This window comes from Aphelocoma coerulescens, unplaced genomic scaffold, assembly GCF_041296385.1.
Source record: "Aphelocoma coerulescens isolate FSJ_1873_10779 unplaced genomic scaffold, UR_Acoe_1.0 HiC_scaffold_77, whole genome shotgun sequence".
NCBI lineage: Eukaryota > Metazoa > Chordata > Aves > Passeriformes > Corvidae > Aphelocoma > Aphelocoma coerulescens.
In genome coordinates, this window is record NW_027184063.1 from 552,845 (window position 1) to 579,713 (window position 26,869).

The window sequence follows — 26,869 nt, forward strand, 5'->3', positions numbered from 1 at the left end:
AGGGGTGGTTGTGCCTTCTCTCAGAGGATATATTTCTAAATTTGGCCAAACTGGCACATATGCAAATGAACCAAACTTACAAAACTGTGAAGAACTCCTGACCTGTTGTCCATCTTGGGGTCCCTCTTGGCAGTAGCCTCTGGCTACCCTGGGTGTACCTTTGAAGGCCTTGCAAATAAATACCTACCTTTATTCCCTTATTCTGGTCTAGCCTCTGTTTTTAGGTGGCCTCTCAAGGCATCAGCAGGGGCTGCGATTCCACACTTGTGGAGACCAGAACCGCCCCCAGGATCCCAACACTGCCTGACAGCGCTCCGGACACCGGGATGGTCGCGTGTCCGAGTCTCGGCCACTGTGCTGCTGCTTCGTTTGCTCGTAGGCAAACACCCAGAGGCCACTGTTTAGCCCGGATGGTCTCTGCTTCTGCCCTCTTCCTGATCCCGTGCAGGGATGGAGCACTGCTGTGCTTTCAGGAAGCTGCTCTTGAAAGCTTCCAGCATTCCAAGCTCCTTTGCCCTCCGTGGAGGCTTGCCACGGAATCCCTCACAGCTGCCTCCAGAGCATACTCCTGTTGGCTGTTCTAAAATCCAGGGCGTATCAGGGTGCTCAGCAAGACCTCTGACTCCACAGTGTTGTGGAACTGGACCTTCAGGACAGGGACCTTTCCAGCCTGAGCTGCCCTCGTTCCTCTGTGTCTCTGCACAAAACATGGCATGGTGTGGATACAAAAATGCTGCTAGCAAGGATTTTCTTGCTATTTTCTAAGCCCGTGAGAGACTTTTCTCTCTCACAGAAGAGGCAGCAGAGTTATGTAAACAACCAAACACCTGCAGCTTTGAAAAGTCTTGTTTATAGTACAGTAGAAAAATATTTTGACAATGGATGCTTTAGGATTTTAGCCAATCACGCCAAGGGGTGGCTGATCCTTTGTCCAATTAGACTATGAAGAAAAAAGTCTATGAAAGAGTTTGTAAAATAATTAAATAAATCAATCTTGCTGCACAATTCCTGCCTGCTGGATCTTCTCTCCTCCTTCCTACGGCTGCAGGACACGGTGATATACCCTAGGGTTGCAGTAATAGCACGGAAGAGAGCGGCAGGAGGGGCCTGTGTGTCCCAGGGCTCAGGTTTTGCGCCGCTTCAGCACCGCAGAGATGCAGGTCAAGTGAAGAAGCCAAACTGTTTATTAATAGGAGGCGAAGCAAAGGGGATGAGCTGGGAGGAAAAAAGGGGATGGGCAGGGTCTGAGGGCTGGAGGGATGGAGCTGTCAAAAGGGAGGGAGAGGGCAGAAGCTATGGGAGCTTTCCACAGGCTCAGCTGTGACCGGCATCAGCTGTGCCTGGAGCTCCAGCTGCTCTACTCTGTCTCCAGATGGTCTCATCTTCCAGGATATCTGGACATCTTAAAGGGACTCTGGTTCTGAGCCAGCAGATGAACGTAGTTCTGCAGCTCTTTTGTTGAATATTTCCTGAACTACGATGTTTGTCTGGGAAGGGCTGTCGTCTCTCCTCAGGGCTTGAAGGGCTGGAAGAGACAGGAACAGAGCCACGGTCAGAGCCTGGATCTGCGGGAATCCAAGCAGACCTTCCTGCCAGGGCCATCTCGCCCAGCTCCTGCCATGGCCAGAAGACAGCAGGGGCCAAGGAGATCAGCCAGAAGGTGCTGGCCATGAAGCTCCCCACCGTGTCCCTGAAACCTCTCTGTGCTCTGCCCACGTCACCCCGAGTCCACACATGGAGCAAAGCCCCCCACAGCCAGGGCAGGGATTGCAGCTCCCGAGCCAGGCATTGCAGCTCCCCCCGCCAGCCCCCGCTGACAGCCCGCTGCCCTCACTCACCCTCACTGAGGACCTGGAGCTCTTCCTTCTGCCCCCTCAAGAACACCCTGGCAGTCCCTGGGAGCACAGAGGCGGTCACGGCCCCGCGGCACAGCTCCCTCGCAGCGGCGCTGCCAGCCCCGTGGCCACTCGCTCTCCTGCCCCGGCAGGGCTCAGCCCGGGCCCGTGCCGCATCCTGACGCCCGAGGGCACGGCTGCGAGAGGGCGGCAGCGGCCCCGAGGGCAGGCGGGGCTCCACGGCCCCGGGCACGGCTGCGAGAGGGCGGCAGCGGCCCCGAGGGCAGGCGGGGCTCCACGGCCCCGGGCCAGGCTGCGAGAGGGCGGCAGCGGCCCCGAGGGCAGGCGGGGCTCCACGGCCCCGGGCACGGCTGCGAGAGGGCGGCAGCGGCCCCGAGGGCAGGCGGGGCTCCACGGCCCCGGGCCCGGATGCCGCTGCCGGGGCAGCAGCCGGGGCCGGGGCCGAGCTGCGGCGGGGCGGGGAGGGGCCCCGGGCTCGTGGCTCACCGATGAACCTGACGGCCGCCTCTCGCAGGGACTGCTGTGGGCTGTCCACGAACGGCAGGGCCTGGTGCAGGCGCTCGGCCGCTCGGCTCCTGTCCTCTGCCAGCTGCAGAGAGCGCCAGGAGGGAAGGGTTGGCGCGGGCTCAGCCCCTTGGCCGGGCTCTCTGCGCCCAGCCCTGGCCTCCCCTGCCCGCACGGCCCCGAGGCCCGGCCAGCAGCCGCTGGCGCCGGGCTCTGGAGGGGGCCGAGGGCCGGCTGCTGCCCGGGGAGCCGCGGTGCCGCCCCACGCCACGGCCCAGCGGGGCCGGGGCTCCATCGGCAGCCGGCTCGGGGCCACAGGAGCCTGGAGAAGAGCCCAGGCAAGGGAGCGGCGTGTGGGGCGCAGGCTGGCGCCCCTGGTGCAGCACTGGGCAGGGGCACAGCTGCCAGCCCCACACACTGGGCTTCTCCAGGCTGTGGCTCAGGCTTCTCTGGTCAGGCTTTACCAGGCACTCGGCAAACATCGACAGCTGCTTCTTCTTCACCAGTTGCATGAGATTCGTCCTCTTCAGGAACCCGGCCGCACAAAGAAGAGTTTCCATGGAGGCCTGGAGAGCAGCAGAGGCACAGAGATGACACTGCATCCCAGGGCACAGGACTCATGTCCCTGTTCCAAGGCCAGGAGGATGCTGGAGCCCAGGAGGTACCAGGGCAGGAGGCAGCTGAGCCCCGTCCTTGTGATGCAGCAGCATCACACAAAACCTCACCTCTGCCACGTGCCGGTTCTCCTCATGGCAGTGCAAGAAGAGTAGGAGCATGCTCTGGCTCACAATCTTCTTCAGGGGCTTTTTTCCCTCCTCCACTACCAAGTCCATCACCTTGCAGAAGAGGTGAATGGAGAAGAGCTGCACATGGCTGTTGTCCTGGTGGAAAAGGATAAGACCCTATGACCAATTACTCCAGGTCCACCTAGGAAAAGGCCTGAAAATCCATAAGGCTTGAAGTTTTGCAGGTAGCACCCAGTGCCTATGGCTGGGGGCACAGAGCCTTACATTTTCAAAGAGTGGCAGGAGCGCCTCAGCCAGTTTCGGGGCGGTGGTGCTGGATACCAGGATGTCTTTGTTCTCGAGCGCGTTCATGAACACAGAGAGGGACATCCTGACCACCTCTCCATCTGCATCATCCAGCAGCTCCACAAGCCATTGGGACAGGCTGCCCATCCTTCTGGCCTGTGTGGAACACAAGGCTGTGCTGTGAAGCCATGAACGGCTGCACTGCCTACACCACCGTGGCCCTGCAAGCCCACCCTGCTGCCGCAGGGCCCAGAGGCCAAAGGCCTGTCCCAAAGCACTGGGGCAGCTGAGCCGGGAGGCAGGAGAGCTGGGAGCAGCTGCCTCAGCTCCTGAAGCCCAGCCAAGCCCATGTGACTGCTTTCCCCAGCGCAGCTTCAGCCGCTGCCGCCTTCTCACCATCGCGGGATCCTTGCTGAGCACCACGAGGCCTCTGAGTGCCAGGCGACATCTCTGCCTGCACTCGCTCAGCAGGTACCTGGACATGATCTCCAGGACACTGTCACCGCATTCCCTCAAGTCCAGGCACTCGAGGACCTGAAACGTACAGGGCAGTGACAGGGGACCCGGCCGGCAGGAGCCTGGAACCGCCCAGGGCTGGGCCCAGGCAGCAGCGCAGGGCGCGGGCACCGTCCCAGGCAGCTGCGGCTACGAGAGGGCAGAGAGGCGGGAGGCAGCTCAGCGAGGCAGCGCTGGCCGTCAGGCTCACCTCCACAAGGAATGCCAGGAAGGGCAGATCCCAGCCTGGCTCCTTCCTGCTCAGCAGCCCAAGCAGGAGGAGTGCAATCCCAGAACACATGGGGGGGGAGACCCGGCGCATCTCTCTGGCAGAGGGAAAACGGCATCAAGGCTGTGAGCTGGGGGGGCAATCATCTCCCAGGACTGACTCACAGAGGTCTGGTCTTTCCCCAGCATCCCTGCAGGGGATGTGGGTGCTCTGGGAGGTGGCTGCTCCTGAGCACCCTTCTCCAGCCTTTTCCAGTGCCCTTGGCCATCCCTCATTGACCAGGCCCTCTGGCCCATGGCCACAGGGGCTGTGTGGGGCACCTCGGGCACAGGGCACAAGTGCCGGGGGCAGTGGGGAGAAGGGGGTCTCACCTGGCCAGCAGACCCACTGCATAGTGCTGGGTGTCAGCACACAGCAGCGTGTCCCAGCCACGCTTGCGCTCCATAGCCACCACCTCATTGTCACAGCGCAGTCGACAGAGCAGAGCCTTCATGGCCTGCACTGCAAACCTGTGTGCAGAACAAAGCCCAGGTCACACTGGGAGCACTGGCGCTGGCCACAAGGGCATGGGAAGGACAGGAGGACTGGGACCTGTTGGAGTTGGTGGGAAGGCGGTGTTCCTCCCGGCACGCTCTCCAGAAGCGATCAACTTCCTCTGGCATCTGCTGTGTGGTGATGACAACATGGGAGAGCAGAGCCACAAAGATGCGGGAGGAGTAAAGGTTCATTGCCTCGTGGCACCGAGGCACCTGGACAATCACCCACAGTGCCAGAGTTGCCTGAAAAAGAAGCAGCCCAAGACAGCGCTCAGTGCTGAGCTGTCCATGTGGCAGGGCCTGAGGGGAGACGCAGGGGGAGCACCGGGCCTGGTGCCCCCTGAGCCTGCCCCTAGCTCAGGTTTCAGCCCAGCGCCTGAGGCAGGGAGAGGATGGAGAGCTGCTGGAGCGGCAGCTTGGGGGCAAGCAAAGGCCAGTTCCAGAAACTCACAGCCAGGGCAAAAATGTCCTTGTTGTCCCCATCAGAGGTGGACATGCTGTGCAGAGGCCAGTCCTCCATCACACAGAGCAGTGTTGGCAGCACCTTCTCCAGTGTGCTGCCTGACAAGCCTATGAGTCTCCACATCATTGTGGCAGCTCTGTGGGATCAGAGCTCTAAGTCAGGGGCGTCTCAGTCACAGTACCATGCCCTGTGCAGCTGTGGGGGCCCAGGTGACAGAGCCCCGGTGCCCTGAGGGGCAGGGAGGGAGCATGGCAGCAGGCTCAGGAAACAGAGGGGCCTGAGGGTCCTGGAGCTCTCCGCCTGTCTGGCAGACCCCATTGGACAGGTGGCACAGGGCAATGGGCCCTAAGGGCTGGTGAGCCCTGAGCTCTCAAGGCAGCTGGGCCCCGTACCTGTCGCACGATGGGGCACAGCGCAGGAGGGTCAGCACCACATCAGCGGGGTGCTCTTCAGCCAGCCTCAGAACGTAAATGGGCAGCCTGGGATCCACAGTGACATGGGACCCGAGTCTCTGGTGAATGTTCCTCACCATGGCTGGCACCTGGAGGAGGCATGGGGAAGACTTGGAGCACTGTCCAAGGGAGCAACTTCCCCAGCTGCCCCCAAGAAATGCTTCCCTTCTCGACTCACTGCTCTGGTCTCAAAGGCTGAGGGGGCCCAGCAGCTGTGGCTTGAGGGGGCACAAGATCCTTGGAGTGTCCAGCCCTGGCCCCAGGCTGCTTACCTGCTGCTGAGAAGAATCAGCACTCTCCTTGAAATAACCCAGTTTGGGAGCATGAATCCCAGTGGGAATGGGCATAGTGTCAGTATTTGGGATGCCCTGAGTCTCTCCGGTGTCGGTGTTTGTGATGGCCATGTCCTCAGTCCCTGCCATGAGAGTCTTCGCCGTGTGATCATTCATTGGACTGTCAGAGTCTTCTGAGGGTGCAGTGATATCTGTGCTGACACCAGGCTCTGCCTGGAGCTCGGTCAGCCCAGAGTCAGGCTCAGCTGTGCCCTCAGTTGCTTTGGTGCTGGTCTTTCCACGCCGAATGCGCATGAACTTCCGGAACATCTGCAGGAGAACAAAGGACAGGGAAGAGAGGGATGTTCCAAGGGGTGCTCCAGGAGCGGTGCTCGGCTGAGCAGCGACAGCAGGCCCAGCCCAGGTGGGGATGGCTGCAGGTACCTGCACTGTTCTCCGGAAGCGGCCATGGGCATGGTCCTTCTTTTGTGTCCGGTCCAGGGCTGCATCTGGCAAAGAGCGAGCGCAGCCAGAGCTGAGGGGCTGCGGGAGAGGCCGGAGAACGCAGCCCAGCCCTGCGCTCCCCAGGCAGGGACAGCCCCGGGATGCCCAGGGGATGGAACATGACTGCTGCAGGGGGTCTGGCCTGGCCCCTCTTCCGTCCTATCCATGGGCCTGTTCTCCAGGGATGGGATGGGATGGGATGGGATGGGATGGGATGGGATGGGATGGGATGGGATGGGATGGGATGGGATGGTGCCAAGCTGGCTGCCGCCATCAGCCCTGTGGCCCAGCTCTGTCACTCACTGTCCTGCCGTGGCTGGAACTGCTCCAGCTCTTCAGGCTGTTGTGCTGGGGCAGCTCCAGGGCCTTTTTTCCCCCTGAACACTTTGAACAGGCCACGGAATCTGCCCGCCATGCCGCAGTCTGGCCTCAAGGGCACCTTCAAGAGAGATGCCTGGGGAAAGCTCTGAGTGAACAAGTCCTGCACTTGTGCCTTGAAGGCACCAGCAGCAGAGAAGCCTCAGGAAGGCTACAGGACAGCAAGTCCTGCACCCTGGTCTCAGAGGGCTCCTGCCACAAGGACAGGAGACTCCTCGTCAAGGATTGTGGTCAGCAAAGCCAAGGGTCTGGCCTTGAGGGCACCGGCCACAGGGATGGGAGATGCCTCGGAAAAGCTCCGGGGCACCAAGTCCCACGGTCTGCCCTTGAGGGCACCTGCAAAAGAGAAGCCTCGAGAAGGCCACAGGTCACCAAGTCCTGTGGTCTGGCCTCGAGGTCACCTGCAGGAATAACGCCTCGGAAAAGCTCCGGGTCAGCGAGGAACGAGTGCGCTGTGCGGGGGCTCCTCACGGCACCGCTCTGTCCCGTCCTGTCCCGTCGCGTGCTCCGAGCACTGTGGCGTGGCCGCGTCGCCGCCAGCCCCTATGTCAGCACGTGTCACAAAGGGCCCTGGGACACCCTGTCCCGTTCCACCCCACGGTGACCGTGCTGCACCATGTCACAAAGGGCCCTTGCACACGCTGCCACCTGCCCTGGGGCCACCCCCAGCCCACCCCAAGTGGCCCAGGTTGGAAGGAATGCCCTGCCCCAAGTGTCCAAGGCAGCCCAACAGGAATTTTAGCATCGGCTCCAACCATAAGCAAATGCTCCCCTGCTCTGTGGGCTCGGGGCAGCACCAGGAGCCCCCACGGCTGCCGCCGCAGCCGCCGCGGGAAGGGCTCGGGGTCTTCCACAGAAGCTGGCACGGCCTCCTTGGGACACGTCCTGGCCGGTGGCCATCCTAAAGCCGGGGCTGTGACACAGACAAGGAACGTGTGGGCCAGGGCACGAATGCTGCTCTGACCCCTGGGGCCCGGGGAGCGCTGAAATCAGCAGGTGTGGCAGAGTCCCCTCCGAAGCAGACCTGCCACCCCCAAGCCCTGGCAGCGCTGGTGCCCATCTCCTGCCCCAGAGACCTGTGCCCCCAGGGGCTTCTCTGCCAGAGGGCAGCCAAAGCCAAGGTGCATTGGGGTCTGTGCTCCTTCCTACAGGGGGCTGTTGGCAGGAGCAGCTGGAGTGACTGGGGGCAGCGCTTGGTATCCAACAGGAGATGTTGCTCCTTCCTGGAGTGAATTTTTTCATGGAAGGGATTAGCAGTAGCGCCAGAACAGCATCAGCTGCTGAGTTTCACAGGGCAAAGAGATTCTACAGAGACACTGTGACGTTTCCTTGTGCTTTTCTGTCTTTCTTGCATTCTGGAAATGAAAGAATTGGCCCAGCCTCTGATATTCAACATTCCCGTTGCTGCGTGTCTGGCTGTGGCAGCTCACGTCCAAACACAACTGCGTCCCTGCTGAGCAGGGCAATGGACGGCCACAAACAGGGAGGCTCCCCAGGGAACATCAAGGGAGACACCTGGGGAAGTGCAGAGGATAGGGATAGCTGTGGGAGGAGAAGCTGTTCTGTGTCTCTGATGATGGTGCCAGCACCCTGAAGGAGCAGCCAAGACAGGCGCTGGAAGCACACAGGTCCCACCCTTTTCTGCTGTCACATGGACTCGGGACACACTTGTTGCCACAGGTCCAGCAGCCGTGATGCAGGAACAACGGAGGGCCATGCATTGGTAGGGAATGGCCTCCAGCAAGAGCAAAGCAGGATCCTCTGGCAGCAAAGCCTGAGCTTGTGAACCGGGCCATCTCCTCTGCACACAGCAAAGTGCTTCCCTCCGCCCCTGAACGTCTGCCAGCTTTTCTTTAGTGCCGGCTGCATCTTCCTTTGTTCCAAGGAAGTCCAGGATTTAGTTTGGAAGCTCATGTACGTGTCTTTAAGGGGCCTGCATGCAGGAGAGGGATGGCACCTGCAGTGCAGGGCTTGTGTCCCATCAGAGTCTCTCTCTCACGATGGCACCAATGCTGCCGCCTTGGGACGCCTGACTGTGGAAGGCGAGTCTGCCCTCAAGCACGGCCACTGAAGTCAGTCAGGGGCACAGGCTGCAGCTGAAGCTGCCAAGCGTCACTGTGAGGCTGGCAAGGCAAGAGGAAGCCATTGTGGCCAATTCTGCTGGAGCCTTTTGCCCAGCCACGTGCAGCTGTGCCCACAGTATGGCCCCGTTTGGCGTCCCGGCTGGTGCGGATGCCTTGTTGAGCTGGTGCCGGCATTGGGGCTCCTGCTGTTCCTGTGCACGCTCTGGTGCTGTTTCTGTGGCGTCCAGAGCTGTTTCGGCAGCAGCGACTCGGCAGCCCTGCTCGAGGAGACATCGCCGCCCTCCCCATGGTGGCAGCAGCTGTGCGGGCCCAGAGCTCTGTGCCAGGGGGGCCTCGGTCACAGCCCCGTGGCCTGGGCAGCCGCGGGGGCCCGGGCTGGCCGCCAGCCCTGCCTCTGCCCACCGCCCCTTCTTGGCAGCAGCCAGGGGCCGTGCCCCAGCAGGGCTCCCTGCCCTCCTTGTCCCCAGCCAGCCCAGCCTCGGCACCTCGGGGTGCTCCCCACCCTCCTGCTGAGGCCCGGCCTTGAGGGCTTCTGCCGCAGGCCTGGGAGATGCTTCGGGGAAGCGCCAGAGCAGCCGGGCGGCAGGAACGAGGCGGCTGCCTGGAGGCTGCTTATGGCCTCTGACAGCCACTTCCTCGGGCCTTCCCACCACCCCAGCCCCTCAGGGGCCTCCTGTTGTTCTGCCAAGGGGCAGAGGCGATTTAAAGGACACAGCACCGGGAAGAATGCTCTTATTTTACTGTGAAATTAAGGAACCTCAAATGTAAAACGATACATTCAATAAAACTAGGGGCTTGGATTTAGCAACAAGCAAAAATAAGCAAGGCAATGCACCTAATTATTACTATCCAAGAGAAAGGAGAGTGATTTAGAAAGATGCATCACCAATTGCCTAAATACCTTGCCATCATCCAGATCCGCAGTCGTTGGGGAGCCCCGTTTTGCAGCAAGGAGCTGGAGAACCCTTCCTGTCAATTGGGAGAATCCTATGGGTGCATCTACCCGTATGTGAGGCCTCCAAATTTGCCCCAAATGTGGATCCAGCTTTTAGAGGCCCAAATCAGGAAGTCCAAGCGACTTGATTGTGTTTTTAGTCTGGAAACACCTGGGTCTGATGGCACACTTTGCAACCAGCAGGGGCCACAGCTTGGCCAGTGCCCAGGCCTTGCCTGGGAGGGTTTCCCCTCAAACACCCTGCAAACAAACCTTTATTCATGTCAGCTGGGGAAAGTTTCTTAAATTATCCATTTCTTGCAGATAACTGTACACGATTATGGGAAAGTTTCTAAAGCAGCCCGTTTGGCATTAAACAGCTAGCATAAGCATCTTTGTCATCTGTTTTTAGCTGAATAATACTGATGGTGTTAGTCACAGATTGGCCAGGGTTCATCTTGTAGGTCAGCTCCGGCTGAGGCCTGCTGCTCAGGCCTCAGCACATCAGTCGCTCCTCTGACTTACAGGATGAATCATGGTTGTCAGATTGCCTCTGCAGTTGTTGCATATGGGGTTGGTGGATCTTGAGGTGTAGCTGCGAGCTGCCTTCCCTGTACTGTGTGCTGGATGAGTCGTACAATACAAGGAACAAAACAAGGAATAAACAAGAAGGTAGCAGCTGCACTGTTCCGGTTTGGCCAAATTTAGAAATATATCCTCTGAGAGAAGGCACAACCACCCCTTCCCCCCCCCCCCCCCAGCATTAATTTCTGGGCACAGGCAGCGATATGGTATACACATCATAAGGTCACCCCAAGACATTCACAAAGGGAAAGGAGAAAGGGCCCCTTTGAGCCACAGACTCCCTGGCAGCCACAAGAATATATCTGGTTCCCAACATTCCCATGTCTGGGTTGGTACATGGGCTAATTTTCTCATCTCCCGAGTTGTCTGTTTTCCTACTTTTCCATTGTCATCAATTTGTAAGTGACAGTTGGATTCATTTTCTTTCCTGCAAACTCCTCCTTCTTCTGCCGGTAGTCTAAAACCCCGCGATGCTGGAAAATCGCATTCCGCGTTTGCGTGGATTGGTCGGCCATAAGGTCAGGGGCGGCAGCCCTCTGGTTAGTTATTATCTCCGAGACAGCTTGCAGTCTTATTATCCAATTCAGATTATAGGCAGGTTCTCTGGCCCCTGACACCAACTGGCTAGGGCTCCATGGAGCCGCTCCATAATGTTGTAGAACTCTCTCAAGTGGCCGTTCATCATGTCCCCATCTTTGGGAGCTTCCCTTACTTAGGGAGGTGTCAAGAGACCATGTTTCTCTGACCAAATCATGATATACTTTGACTCTGAGCGCTGTCCCCTGACTTTGTGTCCATGTCCCTGATGGGCCTATTGTTAAGGATGTGCAGTGCATCAGTGAGATGGGTTCTCCACCAGGACAGGTGCCCATCTCCCAGGTTTCTCCACTGCTCTTTCAACAGCCCATTCATTCGCTCAGGTAATCCCACAGCTTGGGGATAATATGGTGTGTGAAAACCCCACTGAATGTTTTTCTGCTCAGCGTACTGCTGAATGAATTTGTTCTGGAAATGAGACCCATTATCTGTTTGACTGGGTAATGGCATTCCGTAATACAGAATTACTGTGTCTATAGTACAGATGGTGCTGTGCTGAGCGGCCTTCTCACAAGGATGGGCAATCAAATACCCAGGATATGTGTCTATGGCAGATATATTTACACCCTCGGTCCTGGGGTAGAGGTCCAATGTAATCCATTTGCCAAGTTGGTCCAGGCAATTTTCCTCTCCCCAGCTGTCCTTTTACAATGTTTGGCACCGGGCGTTTGTACATATGTTGGCACATGGGGCATTGAGCAATTCTAGTTCTACTCATATCGAGTGACATGGCAATGCCGTGCTCTTGAGCCCACCTGTAAGGGGCTTTTTGTCCAAGGTGCACACATTTTTGGTGTGCACATTTTGCCAGGCCTTCGTGATCCTCCTTTGGAGGGAACTCCGGTCTGGCTTGGGAAATCTTTGCCCGGTTGCCTGCAACAGAGTTATAAAGTCACTCTAAAGTGTCTGTGTCACTATGGACATCAACATGAATCACAGTCACATCAGTTCTTTGCACCATTTCCCAAAGGTCACTCCACAGTTCCTTTCCCCAGACCTCTTTGGAGTAGATTTTCCAGGCTCTGCCCACCCATGTTGGTAGCCACGGAGCGAACCCATTTAGCTACCGACCAAGAAGCAGTATAGGAAAGGCATTCTCCTAGATCTTCTTGTTTTAAAGCCATATCAATTGCATAGAATTCAGCATATTGACTGCTTTTCCCCTCTCTGGTCATTTCTAAAAACTTTTCTGAATGAGGATGGTCAGCTACTGCTTTCCAAAACCTTTTCCCTCCTATATATTTAGCTGACCTGTCGAGAGAGGCGCGGGAGACAAGCACCACGATATCATGATCAGCAAGTCTCAACTTTATTGTCTTCTCATCTCATATTTATACAGCACTTAAACAGCTCATACATATTGCAAAAGCTGAGCTCATGATTGGTCATCTTCTCTCGTGGGAACAACACGCCTTGCGGCAACAGTTTCCACATTCCAGTTTGCTCCTTCTGCGGGGCTGGCTGGTTTCGTATCCTGTTACACATCCTGCTGATAAGAAACCGCTTTTCCCAGGATAAGCTGACCTTTACATTCCGCAAGGCTCTATCTTATCATGTCCTCTACTGCGCAACCATTCCTCAGATAAGCTCTCCACACTGACCCATCCGTAAACCAACCATGTTCTTTCACCTGTGGCGTTAGTTGATTTGAAGGCTTTTCCCACTTCCCTGGAGATTCTCTCTCAGCTGTGAAGTTGGCACTCACCTCTTGGTCCCTCCCGGGGGCAGCTGCTATTGGCTCATGAAGAGTGGCTATCCGCCCCGTTCCCACCTTGGCCCAATCCCGAATATACCACTTCCACTTTACAGTACCACACTCCGGAGCGTGCCCAATCCAATGGGCTTTTGGGGACCTTCTGACCCACTGCACTATAGGAATTTCCGGATGAAGAGCCACTTCATACCCTATGGTAAGTTGTTCTGTTTCCATCAGTGCCCAATAACCTGCCAATAACTGTTTCTCAAAAGGTGTGTAGTTGTTTCCTGCTTCTGGCAGCTTCCTCCCCCAAAACCCCGGGGGAACCTTTTTCTTTCCCTGTTTCTGCCAGAGGCTCCCATCAGTATGTGACCCATTTACAGGTACATTTAACTCAACTTCTCCCTTTTGCATAGGCCATAGATCTAAAGGCCTTTTTGGCTAATAGCCTCTTTGGCTAATTCAAAGGCAGCCTGCTGCTCACTTCCCCATTCCAATTCCCTATTTCCCCTGGTTACTTTATGCAGAGGGGTTGAGATTTGTCTCAGATGCAGAATATGTTCTCTCCAAAAGACGAATAATCCAATAAATCTTGGTGCCTTCTTTTTATTTGGTGGCACAGCAAACTCTAAAATTTTCTGTCGGGATTTGAGGAAGATTTCCCGATGCCTGCATTGCCACTGAATTCCCAAAAATTTCACTTGAATTTTGGTAGGGTTAATTTCCCAGTCTTTCTGTTTCCTATGATCCACAACTAATTCAAGGACTTGTTGCATTTCCTCCTCATTGCTGCCCTGGACCAAGATGTCATCTATATAATGAATGAGTTGTGTATGAGGAGTCAGTTTGATTTCATCCAAGTGTTCAGCCGCTGTTCCATGACAAAGCATTAATGAGCCCCAGTAAGTGTTGTTACTGACAAAGGCTCTCCAGGGACTCATTAGAGCAGATAATTGGGGGCCAGGATTGCACAAAGCTCTCAGAGACTCCCAGGCAAAAGCCAAAGCCAAAGTCCTTTGAAAACCCTGCAGTCCCTGGGAGCATTCAAGAGCCCCCAGGGCCATTCGTGACCAAGGCTCCCCAGGGACTCCTTCCAGCAGATCCCTGAGGCCACTGGGATGTGGGGGGATGCTGAGGGCAGGACAAAGGGCTGACAGTGCCCAGCCTTGCTGGGGCTGTGCCAGGAGTTCCCAGGGCCTCAGGACAAGGTGTCTCCTCCCAGCCCTTGGTGGCACAGACGCTGCTGTGCTCCAGGGCACCAAGGCTTGGCTTCTCTTTGACCCCCGTCATCCCTGCCTCCAGTTCTCTGCTCTGACTGCAGCCTGGGGACACTTTCTCAGTCGTGTCCCTCACTGGGACCCATGAAAACTTCCAGAAACTTTGAAGTTCAATTCTGACTTGAATTCTCGAGAGGTTTCTGCCAGTCCCTGCCAGGGACTGATGTTCAGGGCCTCAGCACCAAGGCCCGAGAGGGTCATTCCAGTCCTTGTGCTGTGTCTGTGCTGCTGAGCTGGGCTGGGCTCCTGGCACAGAGGCAGCTCCAGACAAGCGGCAGCGCTGCAGAGAGACAGCTCTGGCCAGGAGCAGCTCCTGGGCACAGCCCAGCAGGGCTGGGGCACTGCCTGCAGCCAGCCCGGGCACAGCACAGAGGCACACAGGGCTTCAACTCAGCCGGGGCTGGGAAAGGGCTGGGAAGTGACTGCGGGAGAATCACTCCCAGCCCCTGGCCCAGGAAGCCTCTGGCTGCAGGACACGGCAGCTGCAGCTCCTGGAGGGATCTCCTAAAGCTGCAACATCCCCGTGCCTACGGATTCTGTGAGTACAACTCAGAGCATCTCGAGTGCAGGGGAGGTGAAATGCTCATGAGGCTCTGATGGGCTGAGGGTTTCTGATCACTCCCAGAATATTTCCAATTCAAGGATTTTGATAGAAATGAGGACATTTCCTGAGACTTTGTTTTCAGTTTCCTGCCACTGGAGAATGGTGGGGAGGGAGGATAAATATTAAAGGTATTATGAATTTTGTCAGGTCCCTGGGACATCTGAACTGTTCCTTTTAGTGATCAGCAGGTGCACAGGAGATCCCTCCTGTGCTTTCAGCCACTCCTGTGCCCATGGACAGCACCAGCATCACCTTGGCTGGACCCATCAGGCTCAGTCTGAGCTGTCCTTTCTCCAAGCTGCAAGCAGAACCTGTCCCAGCCAGTGCCCTGCACACAGGCAGGTTTCTGTAGGGCCAAGGAGAGTGCACAGAGATTTGGGGTCTGTGAGTGCTGGCAGGGAGAGATCAGGAACAGGGAAACAGCTCCAGGAGGAAAATGCCCCGGAAGCAGAGATGAGATCAGGGAAGGAGAGAAAACAAACCCAGCAATGTGTCAGGGAGAGTTTAGAGATCCCCACAGGATCCCCTCCAGTGCAGCCCCTCCCTCTGAAGAAGCCCCCTCCCTGCTGTGCCCCTCAGCCAAGCCTCTGCCCTCAGGGCCGGGGCTCCAAGGCGTGAAGCCCCTCCTGTGCAGGCAGAGCTGCAGCAGAGCCGTGGGGCAGCTCTGCAGCCCCGGGCCCAGTTCCCTCTGCAGAGCACAGGGCTGGGAGCAGCTGCCCGGCCCTGGGGGCTCTGGGAGGGGGCACAGGTGGCTCAGGGTGACGCTGGCCCCAGTGCCCGGCTCTGGGCAGGGCTGTCAGTGCAGCCAGGGCAGCAGCTCAATCTCCCTTCATCCAGTGCCAGCTCTGGGACTCTTGGCTCTCTCCCCAAGGTTTCCTTCCAAGCTGGGAGTTCCCTCCAGGATGCAAATCTGTCCTGTAGCATCTTTGTGCTATCTGAAAGCCTCAGATAGAGGAGAAAAGCAGAGATGCTACAAGTGTGAAAATGCTGTAGGGTTGGTGAAATGAGCCAGGGGTGTCCTCGGCTACGAATGTGGTGCTGAGACCTTGAGAGAGGGACGGACATTTGGGGATCTGTGGTGGATCCATCTGCTCCCAGCAGCACCTGGTGATCTTTAAGGGAAACATGGGAGGGTGAACCTTCTGCATTTGAGAAAAGTGAAACAGAGAAACTCTGAACAGGTCAGAATGACAGAGCACCTCCCCTGAGTCTCCACTCATCATCTTGCCTTGCAAAAGTTGCTCTGTTCTCCCTGAGTGCAGCAGAAAGGTTGAGGATTTCTGATATCCAAGAATACCAGGAGAGATATGGGGGGAGCTTAAAAACAGAAAACTCAGAACTCTTAAACACAAAAGGGTGTCTGTGTGTGTTCCAGGGAGGATGTACAGAAAATGGCTTTGATTGTGCTTACAGATCTCCTCTAACTCTTCACTGTCTTTTTCTCCGTGGCAGAACCCAATGCCCGGACACAGCCAATGTCCAACAGTAGCTCCATCAGCCCCTTCCTCCTGCTGCCATTGGCAGACATGCGGCAGCTGCAGCTCCTGCACTTCTGCCTCTTCCTGGGCATCTCCCTGGCTGCCCTCCTGGCCAACGGCCTCATCATCAGCGCCGGAGCCTGCGGCCAGCACCTGCACAGCCCCATGTTCTTCTTCCTGCTCAGCCTGGCCCTCACCGACCTGGGCTCCATCTGCACCACTGTCCCCAAAGCCATGCACAATTCCCTCTGGGGCACCAGGCACCTCTCCTACTCAGCATGTGCTGCTCAGGTGTTTTTCTTTCTGTTCTTCATCTCAGCAGAGCATTCCCTCCTCCTCATCATGTGCTACGACCGCTACGTGTCCATCTGCAAAGCCCTGCACTACGGGGCCCTCCTGGGCAGCAGAGCTTGTGCCCACATGGCAGCAGCTGCCTGGGCCAGTGCCTTTCTCTACACTCTCATGCACATGGCCAATACATTTTCCCTGCCCCTGTGCCAGGGCAATGGCCTGGGCCACTTCTTCTGGGAAATCCCACACATCCTCAAGCTCTCCTGCTCCAAATCCCACCTCAGGGAACTTGGGCTCATCGCTGTCAGTGTCTGTTTGGTATTTGGCTGTTTTGTGTTCATTGTTTTCTCCTATGTGCAGATCTTCAGGGCCGTGCTGAGGATCCCCTCTGAGCCGGGCCGGCACAAAGCCTTTTCCACGTGCCTCCCTCACCTGGCTGTGCTCTCTCTGTTCCTCAGCACTGGCTTTTTTGCCTACCTGAAGCCCCCTCCATCTCCTCACCATCCCTGGATGTGGCCCTGTCAGTTCTGTACTCGGTGGTGCCTCCAGCCCTGAACCCCCTCATCTACAGCCTGAGGAACCAGGAGCTCAGGGATGCCCTGAGGAAAGTGATGACTGGATACTTTTCACAAGGTAAAATCTTTCTATTTCCTTCTGCCGTGCAAGGAAAATGATGACTAGGATGCTTCTCAGAAGCAATAAACTCTCTCTTTTCTGCTCCAGAACCTTCAGAATGTAACTCTACAATCTTGGCCTTTTTTTTCTCTTTGTCCATATTTTCACTGGTGCTTTTCCTTATTCTTTTTCTGGTGTTATTCTGCTTTTTATAAAGTATTGTAGTACTACTCCTAGCATTTCTACATGAACATCTACCTTTCTTTTGAAACACAAAGACTTCCAGGAGGCTTCTCCTCTGTGCATTTGAATAAAAACAAGGGGCTGCCCTGACCTTTGTGTCCAAGGTTTGTTCCTCAGCCCTTCTCTGGCTCTGCAGGGGCAGTGCCTGTGGGCAGAGCTGGAGGGAAGAGACTCCCAGCACAGCAGCACGGCCAGGGACAATGGCCCTGCCTCTTCCCACCTCTGCTCTTCCCAGCTCCACACTCCCTTTCCCAGCCCTTCTGGGGGTGCAAGGCCGGAGTGCTCGGGCAGCTCGGTCACTGTCCTGCTGCTTGTCCGTGCTGTGACCACAGGCAGGGACAGGCCACGGGCACTGCTGGGACACAGCCGGGCTCCAGCACAGCAGCTCCATCAGCAAAGGGCATCTCCTGAGGGCAGGGGAGGAAGGCTTCGCTCTCCTCCAGAGCTGCTGTCAGGAATGTGCCCCAGGAATGCCCTGGCAAAGCAAACCCCAGTGCCCAGGGGCAGGGGGGAGTGTGCAGGGGGGGCACGCAGCAGTGTCCTGGCACAGCCAGAGCTCCTGGGATGGACCTGAGGGAGCAGCAGAGCAGGGCCTGGGCTGGGCCTTTGTTCCGGGGAAAGCCTGGGAAGGTGCCCAGGGCAAGTGTCCCACAGCAGCCCCTGCCACCACCAATCCCAGCACTGGCCTCTGCCCTCACCTGCAGGAGGTTGTTTGTCCCTGCACGGAGGGACACCAAGTGCCCAGGCCAGCAGTCCGTGTTTGCTCTGTCCTGAGGAGCCTTCAGCAGTGCATCGAGTGGGTGTGGGGAGATGAACCCGAGTGAGCACAAACACCATCAGCAGCACTGGGGGCTGGCACAATTCCAGGGGCACAAACAGTGCCCTGAGGCCACTTCACCCCCAGAGTAATGTCCTCTGGGAAACCATCTGAATTCTTTGCTGGGCTGTGCTGAGAACTGCATGGAGAGAAACGTCCAGGGCAGGGAGGCTCCAGGGAAAGTGCTCAGGACAGCCAAGGGCTGCACAGAGAGACACCGGAGTGGTGGGTCTGTGGGGAGAAATCACAGCTGCCTCCCTTTGGAATCACCCCCAGGACCTGGACAGGCCTGTGCTGTGTTCTGGGCACTGACCTGGAACTGAGGGATGTGGAAAAGGCCTTTGGTGTCAGGGATGTTGGGAAGGCTGGGCAGGCACTGGCATTTGTCCCTCAGGGATTCCATGAGGGTCCTGCCAAGATGAGCTCTGCTCCTCCTTGAAGCCCTTCATGGGCACAGAGGGCTGAGAGACCTTTCCAGGACAGGCTCAGGCCAAGGAGTCCTTGAGTCTCTCAGCCCCACGTCGGTGCCTGCTGGAATTCAATCCCCGTCCCCATCCCGCAGCAGCCCCGCATTTCCCTCCTCCAGCCTTGGTCTCCAGCACAGCCACAGGGGCTCTTGGGGCTCTTGGCTTTTCCTGCAGCCACCGAGGCCGGCTGAGCTCTGCCTTCCCCACACTCAGCCCTGCCCAGCGCAGGCAATGCACAGAAATTCCCTGTCTGTCCCTGGCCTTGCTGCCAGCCCCGGCAGCGGCTCCGCGGCCCCTCTGTGCCCCGCTGCCCCAGCCATGGTGCCACAGCCCCTGTGCAGGCCCAGCCCAGGACAGGAGCGCTGCGGGTGGGAACGGCCCCTGGGCCCTGCTGCCCACAGCAGCCTTGGGGCTCTGCGCTGCTGAGCTTTTGACGGGGTACCCTTCCTTCCCGGAGCAGGGTGAGAGAGCAGAGGAGGCTGCTGTTCTGCTGAGCTCTTTATTTCATAGTCTCACAGCTTTCTTGAAGGCAGAGTTCGAAGGGGGTTACATGATAAAGACAAGCAGTGACAGCAAACAGCAGGCAAACACAGCTGCTTCTTCTTCTGTATGCTCTGTATGCTCTATACTCTATATGCTCTATACTCTATATGCTCTGTACTCTAGACTCTATATTTTTTCTTACAGAAGTATGGATTATATTTGTTAATTGTGTTAACACACAATTCTAGTTTTCCTTTTCTTAACCTATCCTGGTCTAATTCTAACAGTCGTAAGCCTTACACCAGTGTTACACAGGTATTACACAGATTTGTGGATGCAGTTTCTATCAGCTCTTATTGTTTATGTGAACACTCCATCTAAAAAATGTGAACAGGGTAATTCTATCCATATTTTGTCTAAAGTAAAGAATTCTGTGAAAAGGTAACACTGCTGCAGTAACAACTGTGTTTAAGGTCTCTGCTACAGCTTTTCAATGTTTAAGGCACTTAGCATATATTTCTACTAAAGGGTAAAAAATCTATATTTCTATTTCACTTTGGTGTGACTTCATGTATCTCAGCTTGTCCAAAGGTTTTAATTCAACCCCTGTGCTTTGGCTTCCCTCTGGGCCTGGGTCCAGAGGAGCTTTCACTCCAACAAAACAGAACACTACAAGAAAAGTAAATGGAGTGGGACCTCATGAGAGATTGAATTTTCTCTGATTCAACTCAAGGATTAATGCCATAGACTTCTGAGTGGAAGAATAATTAATTCATTCTCCTTAAGACAAAAAAGCAAGAGAATAAATTAGACTTTTGTATCAGGTCTGAGGGAGTAGATTGCATCCAACACAAGTTTGTCCTGTAGGATTTTTATTTTATTTTTTATTTTCTCAGGAGGTTGTATCAAGGCAGAAGAATTAAATTCAAGATATTTGTAGCAAAGAGATCTCTGCTGAACTGATTTTCCCAAATAAACATATCCCTTACCCCATATTCCATGACAGTAAGATTTTTAAATTTTGGACTCTAGTATATTGTACTGTATGTGTATTCAGAATACTTTGCAACAGTTAAATTTGCTTAAATTTAATTTCAGACATTTACTTAATTTTAAGAATTCACCTAATTTCAGCCATCTTTTAAAAAAGTGTTTTCACACTTTTTTTTTTTTTTTGTCTGTTACCTTTTCTGTGAGGAGGATCATCATTTGGGTTTTCTCCTGGTACCTCACTAATGCACTCTGAGAGCCATGCTCTGTGTTATTAATGTAGTAGTGATCCGGGGTTCATGGATGGCTACTGCAGGAAACTTGATGGCCAGTAGTGAAAACAGCAAACATAATGATGAGAGGAGCCACAGACGTTCTGCTGTCTGAGAACTGTGAACTGCCAAAATCAAAAGGTCAGTGCTCTTCTGGTTCAGAATGCCCTTCAGTTGGAGCTGGAACATTGGGCTAAGAGCCTGAGCACAAGAGGCTGTAGCACCTCCTTTGTTGAGCAGTTCCCTATTTCCCTACTCCATACTCCACTGCATTCCAGCATGTGATTTGCTGAGCTGCAGAATGTCCCTGAGTGGTGTGATTGCCTGGAATGCTCGAAAATTTGGCTTCACCTTCCTCAGTTTCTTTTCAGCATTTTCTCTGTTCCCCTCGTTGCCTCACACCAGCCCCTGTTTTACTTCTAGATGGAGAACAAGGTTACAAAATACAACTTCTCTTCCTGTGTACTTAGAGGGGTTCTCACCTGTAATAATAAATGAAATAGCTTTCATTCCTTTTGATTCCTCCTGGTATGATGCAAAGAAAGGAAAGGTAGCTGGAACTATGGCTTTTTGGGGTGGCTGTTATACCAGAGCCCTGGATCTGTATTAGGGATATTCGTGTTGTCCAGACTGTCTTAGCAGAAAGAGGGAGGAGTGGAATGTTAATGTCAGGAGCTCATCCCTATCCGTGATTTATTAAAAGAAGCCTGGCTTCATGTCTTAGACCCTGAATTAAATACCTGCAGTTTGGCTGCATGAGTTTGTATCAATGTATCCCACTTCTGTGCAATGTCTGAAGGCCAGGGAACTGCCTTTGTTACCTCTCCTACTGGCACTGCTACAGGAGAAGAAAGAAATCCAACTAATTTTTAATCATCTAACATGTCCCTTTTGGATACAGAATTCACTGAGAGCCATAAATACAGTGCATGGCTTTAATAAAGCACAAACGTGAATTTTAAACCACACCTGGAGCTGATGTTGCTTGGACTGAATGTGTGCACAGCCCAATGTTTCTCCTCATCGTCCCTATTATGAATTTCTGCCATTTTGCCGCTTCATTCCTGTCTGAACAAAAGCAGACTCTGTGCCACTGAGTTGAGAACATCCTTCTCAGGCATCAGGAAACTGCCCCATCTCTTTGTTCACCATCTCGAGTGCTTTTCTCACTCAGAGAGGATGGCAACACCACCGGGATTCGTGTACTGACTGTGAGCAGCAAACTTTGGCCCTGGTGAAGCTGAAGGACCATAAGGCAGGGCAGGAATTTGTTAGGAAGTTCTCACTAATCCCTGGATTTGAAGGAATGATGGAATAAACTGCAAACCTTTTGCTTCAGGCACTGGAGCAGATGATTTTTCTAACAAATAATATTGTTTTGAGTGTTACTGAGCTCATTCACGTTGTGAGGGATTTTTTCTTTAAAAAAAACATTGATTTCTTTGTACCTGAATAGCACAGCTTTTGAACAGCTGGGTGCTTTTGTGTTCCTTCTCCCGTTGATGATGTCAGTGTGCCTTTTACTGCATATCCAAGGACAGCTTTTAATTTTTCTCATTTTTAGCTTCACTTCCTAGTTTTTACAGTTAAGTACATTTTTTATGTTGTAGGTCACCTGTCACATTTCCCTCGGGCAGTATCTGTTCACTGCAAGTAATTCAGCCTCTCTTTCTGTTTCATCTCATGCTAATGGCTGGGAGAAGTTATCTGGGTTAGCCAGGCTAAGGAACATCCTGTTCTTGCCTGATTTTCTTTAGCTGAGAATCTTCTGGCTATCTCACTGCTCCTTGGAGTATCATATTGCTCTGGGTTCTGCAGATAGTTATCTGAGGTGTGAACTGGCCAGATGAATTGCTGCCCTTTGTAAATGGCTCTGTTTAAATTTCTGTGCTATCTTGGACACCGCTAAAGGTGTTGGGTCCTTCTTGCTTCAGGTGCTGTAAATGGGAAGATGAGAAATTCCTTCCCATCACTGATGAAAGTCCTGGCCAATCTCCATATCAGGGCAGATCTGTAATGTGATGAATTTCCTTTGCTGCAGCATCTGTGCCATGCTTTTCTCCCTTGTGTTTGATTGTTTATAACATACACAGATATATGTTTTACTTCGGGAAAATTTGGGAGCATGGTGTGTTCATACCTACTCGGTAACATATTTTCAGTATATATAACACGTGAATGGAAAAAGGGAAGTGCAGCACAATGAGTGTGTTTTGGGTATCTCCTGCAGATGTTGAATCTGGCCATAAGAAGAGCTTTCTAAGAAAGTTTTATTAATGAATGTTGCATCATTGCTTTTTTTATGCTTGCAGCTGCTCAGAGGGAAGGAAAGTCCCATGTCTCTCTTACACTTGTTGAAACACAGCATGGTTTGTTGGTGTGTATAAATTTAAGCTAGCTATTTCTCATTTGACTTCATTTTGCTTTGTGCCAAGGTCCTCTGGAGTAACTGAAACAAAAGTAAAATGCCTGTTCTGATGTAATGATTGAATAAAATGTAAAAGGATAGCAACAGTCAAATTTGATCCCCTTGCTGCTCATTGCCAGGAAGAGCTGGTTCATTAAACCAAAGCAGGATGGAAGTGATGAGCAATGTGCTTGCTTAAAGGATTCCTCTCTTGAGAGGGTGATGGTGACACCTAGATCCTTGCAATCATCATCTGCTGCTTGCTTGTTGGGGGAGATGAAACAGGAAAGCCTTATAAATATGATTGCCTGACAAAAGATTTTGGGAATATGAAAACTATAAGCGACATCGAAATGAAAGCCACCTTTGAGATATAAAGTCTTAGTTACTGAACAACTGGAAAACAATGGTATAGCCGGCTGAAGGTAATCCCCTCTTGATTAGACAATACCTTCTGCTTGCAGACAGGTCCAAGGGTCAGAGCAGACCCTACTAGCTCAGCTGAAGGGGTCCAAGGAGTAGTTTTTAGAAGTTAAAATGTAACACTCTATGGTAATGTAATAACTCTTATAGGCTGCATGTAAATGCTATAGGATTTGTACCTTGTATTAGATTGGCTAGTGAGAATTAGAATATTCAGTACAGAAGATGATTTATTGTATTGTAACAAGGACCTCGCTCTCTTAGGTCTTAGCTCTTTACTCTCTTAATTCGTCTCTCTTAGCTCTTCTCTTTTACTTACGCTCTTAACTCTCTTAGCCTCTTGCTCTTAGCTCTTAGCTCTTAGCTCACTCTCTCTCTCTCTTACACCTTGGGCCTGCTTGGAGCTGCAGCTGGCAGCTCTAAGCAGTGCCCTTGTACCCACGCCCTTTGCAATAAACTGCATGCCTCCAAAGACCTGCTTATAGAGATCCTCGTCACCGTCCGTCCCTCCGTCCGTACCATCCGAACCATCCCGATGAGTTTCTACAGACTGGCGCCCAACGCGACTGAAGGCCCGATTCAGCTTTTTCCACCTGTGGGAGACTTCTCCATGGACGGTAACTAAAAGACCAGTTATAGCCACCTGGAACGTGTCGTGAGCACGGCATACCGTTGCTGCGCAGCGTAAAAGCCGGAGCTCTATAACTCTGCCGAGGCAGCCCTCGAGCACGGGGAGCCGTTACCTCGTAGCGATTACCTGGAGCTCTCGGAGGGAGGAAATTGCCTGGCAGTCCTCGAGCACAGACGGCCACTGCTGCGCAGCGGCTACCTGGAGCTCTTTGAGGAAGTTTGCCGCGGCACCCCTCGAGCATGGCCACGCTGCTAAGCAGTGCAGACCGGAGCTCTACGGAGGGACCCAGCCGCGCGCCCGAGCACAGGCGGGTATTGCTCAGCACCGCCCGCGCTGGAGCTCTGAGTGCAGACCCACCTGCGAGGTCCTGAGCGCGGAAAGCCGTTGCCACGCGACGCCTAAAACCAGAGCTCTAAGGAGGGACCCAACAGCAGCGTCCTGAGCGCCATGTGGAGAGCCTGGCCGGCCCCCCACGACGGACCTCTGACTAAGGACCCTGCCCCTGCGACATCTAGGTGAGTATCATACTGGTCAATAATGGGACAAACTCACTCTGCCCATGACAGACATCTCTATAAGCAACTTAAGTATTTACTAAGCTCCGGTCCAAGTCAATTACCTGAACAGGAGCTAAAAAACCTCTTAGAATGGACTCTGATTAATTTCCCAAATGCTGACCGTTCAGCCGTCTTTACAAGAGACTTCTGGGACACAGTTGGGGTTAAACTCTTTAATAATATCTCCCGCCGGGATATGGCTGCCGCGGAGCTGGTCCCGGCTTGCAGAGCGCTCGTGGAGCTGTTTGCTGCGAAGGCGCCGCCCGCAGCAGCCACCTCGCCGGGTCCCGCTCCTGCTGCGAGCCCGCCCCTCACCGCCGCGAGCCTGCAACCGGGCACGGCCCCCGCCCCGCCGCCGGACCTCACGGCTCCGGTACCCGCGGTCCAGCTGTCTCGTGCCGCCCCGCCCCCCGCCCCCGCTGTCCCGGCAGCCGTCACCCCTGTCCCACCGGACCCTACGACCCCCCCCACCGCTCCCGCCATCCCCGCCCCCGCCATCCCGTTCCTCCCTGCTGCCCCGGCTCCCGCGGTCCCCACCCCGTCCGCCAGCGCCTTCGCGGCCCCGTCCCTCGCTCCTCCCACCCCGTCCGCCAGCGTCATCGCGGCCCCGCCCCTTGCCCCCGCCCCCACGTGCCCCCCCCCGTTTCCGTCATCGCGGCCCCACCCCCCACTGCTGCCCTCATTGTTACCCCGCCCCCCGCTGCTGCCATCATGGTGGCCCCCCCCCCCCGCCGATAGCCCCGCGGGGCCAGCGGCTGCTCCCCTGCCACCTACGGGTCCTACCGCTGCCCCAGCCGCGCCTGTTCTGGCTGTAGCCGCCATCATAGCCGGCCCCCCGCAAAGCCAGGCGGCGACCCTTCTTCCAGCCCCCCAGGTCCTCCTCGCCGCCGCCGATACGGCGCCGGTAATTGCCAGTGTCCCGTCCGAGTCCGTCGCTGCCGCGTCTTCACAGTTTCCTGCCGCCCCCCAACCCCCGGTGCCGAAAACGCCTGTCGGCGCCGCGCTGCCGTGCCCGGCACCACCTGGGCAAGTCGCCGCGGGAACCCTGCCCCCTTGCCCTGCCGTGCAAACGCACACAGCGCGCCCCGACCTGTGCCCCGGCCCCGCGGCGGCACAGACTCCTATGCTTACTCCTGTCCATGCTGGCGTACCTGCGCAATTCCCCGATCCCGGCACAACATCGGCCGTGCTGGGACACGGAGCGCCCCACCCCCACGAGCCACCTGGTGCCAGCGCTGCAGCGCCTGCACTGATGGCTGCTGCCCTCCCCCGTGCCTGCCGCTGCTCCAGCCCCGTCTCCTGGCACCGCCGCCCCGGCCTGCCGCTCCTGCCTCCCGCCGCTCCGGGATCATCTCCTGCCGACGGGGCAGCCCTGCCACCGCCGCTCGCCTCCGTGGTCCCAGGCCGGGTCGCGCCGCCTCCATCGCAGCCTCCCGCTTCTCAACTGCTCAACAGCGCAGGCCCACCGCCACCTGCATCTATGACCGTCCCGTCGCCCCCTTCCTCGACCGCGGCCGCAGCCCCAGCCCCTGGTTCCGCAGCCCTGCCACCTCCCGCTCCCCCCGGAGAGCCCGACACACAGACAGGCGCCATCACAGCCCGCCACGTTGACCTGACGCACGCTCACACTCCTCCAACCACAGCACTGCTCACGGAACTAGCTCCGCCACCGCCCCTCACGGCTTTCACCTCGCCTTTGATACAGCCACCCGCACCCCGTCGCTCGCTGCCACGGAGCCAGGCCCCCGCGGCCCCGCCGCCTCCTCGCCCGCTGCCACGGAGATCGGCCGTGCCGGAGTCACGGAGCCAGGCCCCCGCGGCCCCGCCGCCTCCTCGCCCGCCACCGCGGAGATCGGCCGTGCCATCGCCGCCCCCGCCGGGGCCCTCCGGCACCGTGCAGCTGTATCCCTCGGCTACCGCCGCCCAGCAACATCCCTCCGCGCAGCTCAGCCTCGCCTCACAAGCCGCAAACAGGGGGGGAACGGAGGGCAGTGGTGCAGCTCCAGTGGCAGGGAAGACGGAGAGCCGCTCTGCCCGAGCTGATGCTTTAAATCTAACACCAGGAAACCCTGAAAAGCAGCCAGATTTGTTTGCAATGAGCCCCAGAGTCCCGCCAGCGAGCGGCTGGGATCTTGCAACCCATAAGGAGAAAACGAGTTCTGAGAGTTTGTTAGCGCTACTTTCTGAATCAAAAAATCCTCCAAAGTGCTCAGATTATTCTCAATTAACAGATTGGCATGAAATAAGACTCCAAAGCTGTAAAGATGAAAGTCTATTAGCTAAGCCTGTGATAGCTAGCCAACAGCCTGACAGTCCTAAAACGTGGGTTCCCATCCCCACTCACGAAATTAAAGAACTAAGAAGGGCTGTAAGAGATAGTGGTATTTGCTCACCGTATCTTAAACAACTGCTAAAAAGTACCCTAAAAAGAACACATCAAACCCTAAAACGCATTTTAGATCAACAGAAAGGGGGAGAAGCCCAGGATACACCTCAAAGGAGGTTGAACAAGGCTTTGTATGTTTACAGTTTTTTGAATAGCTCTGCAGAAGAGCCTGATCCCCCCATTTATAGACATTTTTTGAACAACAAAAAAGCAAAACTGAAAGAGCGCCCCCCAGTTTTGATTAAAAATCTAGATTCAGGAAAAATAGAAGGACCATACAATCTTATAATGTGGGGGAAGGGGTTTGCGTGT

At 55.3% G+C, this 26,869-nt stretch overlaps 1 protein-coding gene and 1 pseudogene across 1 annotated transcript; both read right to left on the reverse strand.

Moving 5' to 3' along the window:
• LOC138102475 (zinc finger and SCAN domain-containing protein 2-like) overlaps positions 1 to 26,869 on the reverse strand; it is a 60,227-nt pseudogene that overhangs the window by 15,540 nt on the left and 17,818 nt on the right.
• LOC138102491 (maestro heat-like repeat-containing protein family member 7) lies at positions 1,228 to 6,757 on the reverse strand. Its single transcript, XM_069000188.1, has 15 exons — positions 6,646 to 6,757; positions 6,283 to 6,347; positions 5,839 to 6,168; positions 5,507 to 5,655; positions 5,103 to 5,250; positions 4,707 to 4,894; positions 4,487 to 4,624; positions 4,098 to 4,212; positions 3,788 to 3,925; positions 3,371 to 3,547; positions 3,086 to 3,241; positions 2,825 to 2,926; positions 2,343 to 2,445; positions 1,839 to 1,895; positions 1,228 to 1,525 (listed from the first exon to the last, which is right to left on the reverse strand). Exons 1-15 carry the CDS (start codon positions 6,755 to 6,757, stop codon positions 1,404 to 1,406), a joined length of 2,100 nt encoding a protein of 699 aa, XP_068856289.1. The 3' UTR covers positions 1,228 to 1,403.

Coding starts and splice junctions, on each gene's coding strand:
- LOC138102491 (XM_069000188.1), bottom strand. CDS start 6,757: ATGGCGGGCAGATTCCGTGGCCTGTTCAAAGTGTTCAGGGGGAAAAAA. Junction 6,348..6,645: donor GTTCCAGCCACGGCAGGACA/GTGAGTGACAGA, acceptor GCTCTTTGCCAG/ATGCAGCCCTGGACCGGACA. Junction 4,213..4,486: donor GCAGTGGGTCTGCTGGCCAG/GTGAGACCCCCT, acceptor TCCCTCTGCCAG/AGAGATGCGCCGGGTCTCCC.